General features: G+C 60.6%; 1 protein-coding gene across 1 annotated transcript in view; it reads right to left on the bottom strand.

The window, feature by feature from the left end:
• LOC104281132 (pleckstrin homology domain-containing family G member 4B-like) overlaps positions 1–218 on the bottom strand; it is a gene marked incomplete at both ends in the record, with an annotated part of 38269 nt that overhangs the window by 4746 nt on the left and 33305 nt on the right. Inside the window, 1 exon segment of the mRNA XM_009879031.1 lies at positions 41–218. This exon segment is cut by the window's right edge and continues 13 nt beyond it. Within this exon segment, the coding sequence (XP_009877333.1) occupies positions 41–218 (178 nt within the window).

Here is a 218-nt window from a genome sequence, read left to right as displayed (position 1 = left end):
CCCGGTGGGACAGCCCGCCAGCCTCGCTGCCGGCCCCCACAGCTGCTTTGTAGTCCGACAGCAGAGACCTCCTGGTTCTCAAGGCCGCTTCGAGTTTCTTTTCGAAAACCAGCTTGGTCTCCTGGCATTTGGACCAGGCGAATTTCCACTGCTTGAGTCCCTTGTCGCTTTTCAGCTCGCAGGCCAGCTCCTTCATCTCCTGGAAGCGGGCGTCGCTG

Source organism: Apaloderma vittatum, unplaced genomic scaffold, assembly GCF_000703405.1.
Source record: "Apaloderma vittatum isolate BGI_N311 unplaced genomic scaffold, ASM70340v1 scaffold21271, whole genome shotgun sequence".
NCBI classification, from domain to species: Eukaryota; Metazoa; Chordata; class Aves; order Trogoniformes; family Trogonidae; genus Apaloderma; species Apaloderma vittatum.
Note: the sequence above shows the minus strand (reverse complement) of the source record. Positions and strands in the feature narration are given on the sequence as shown.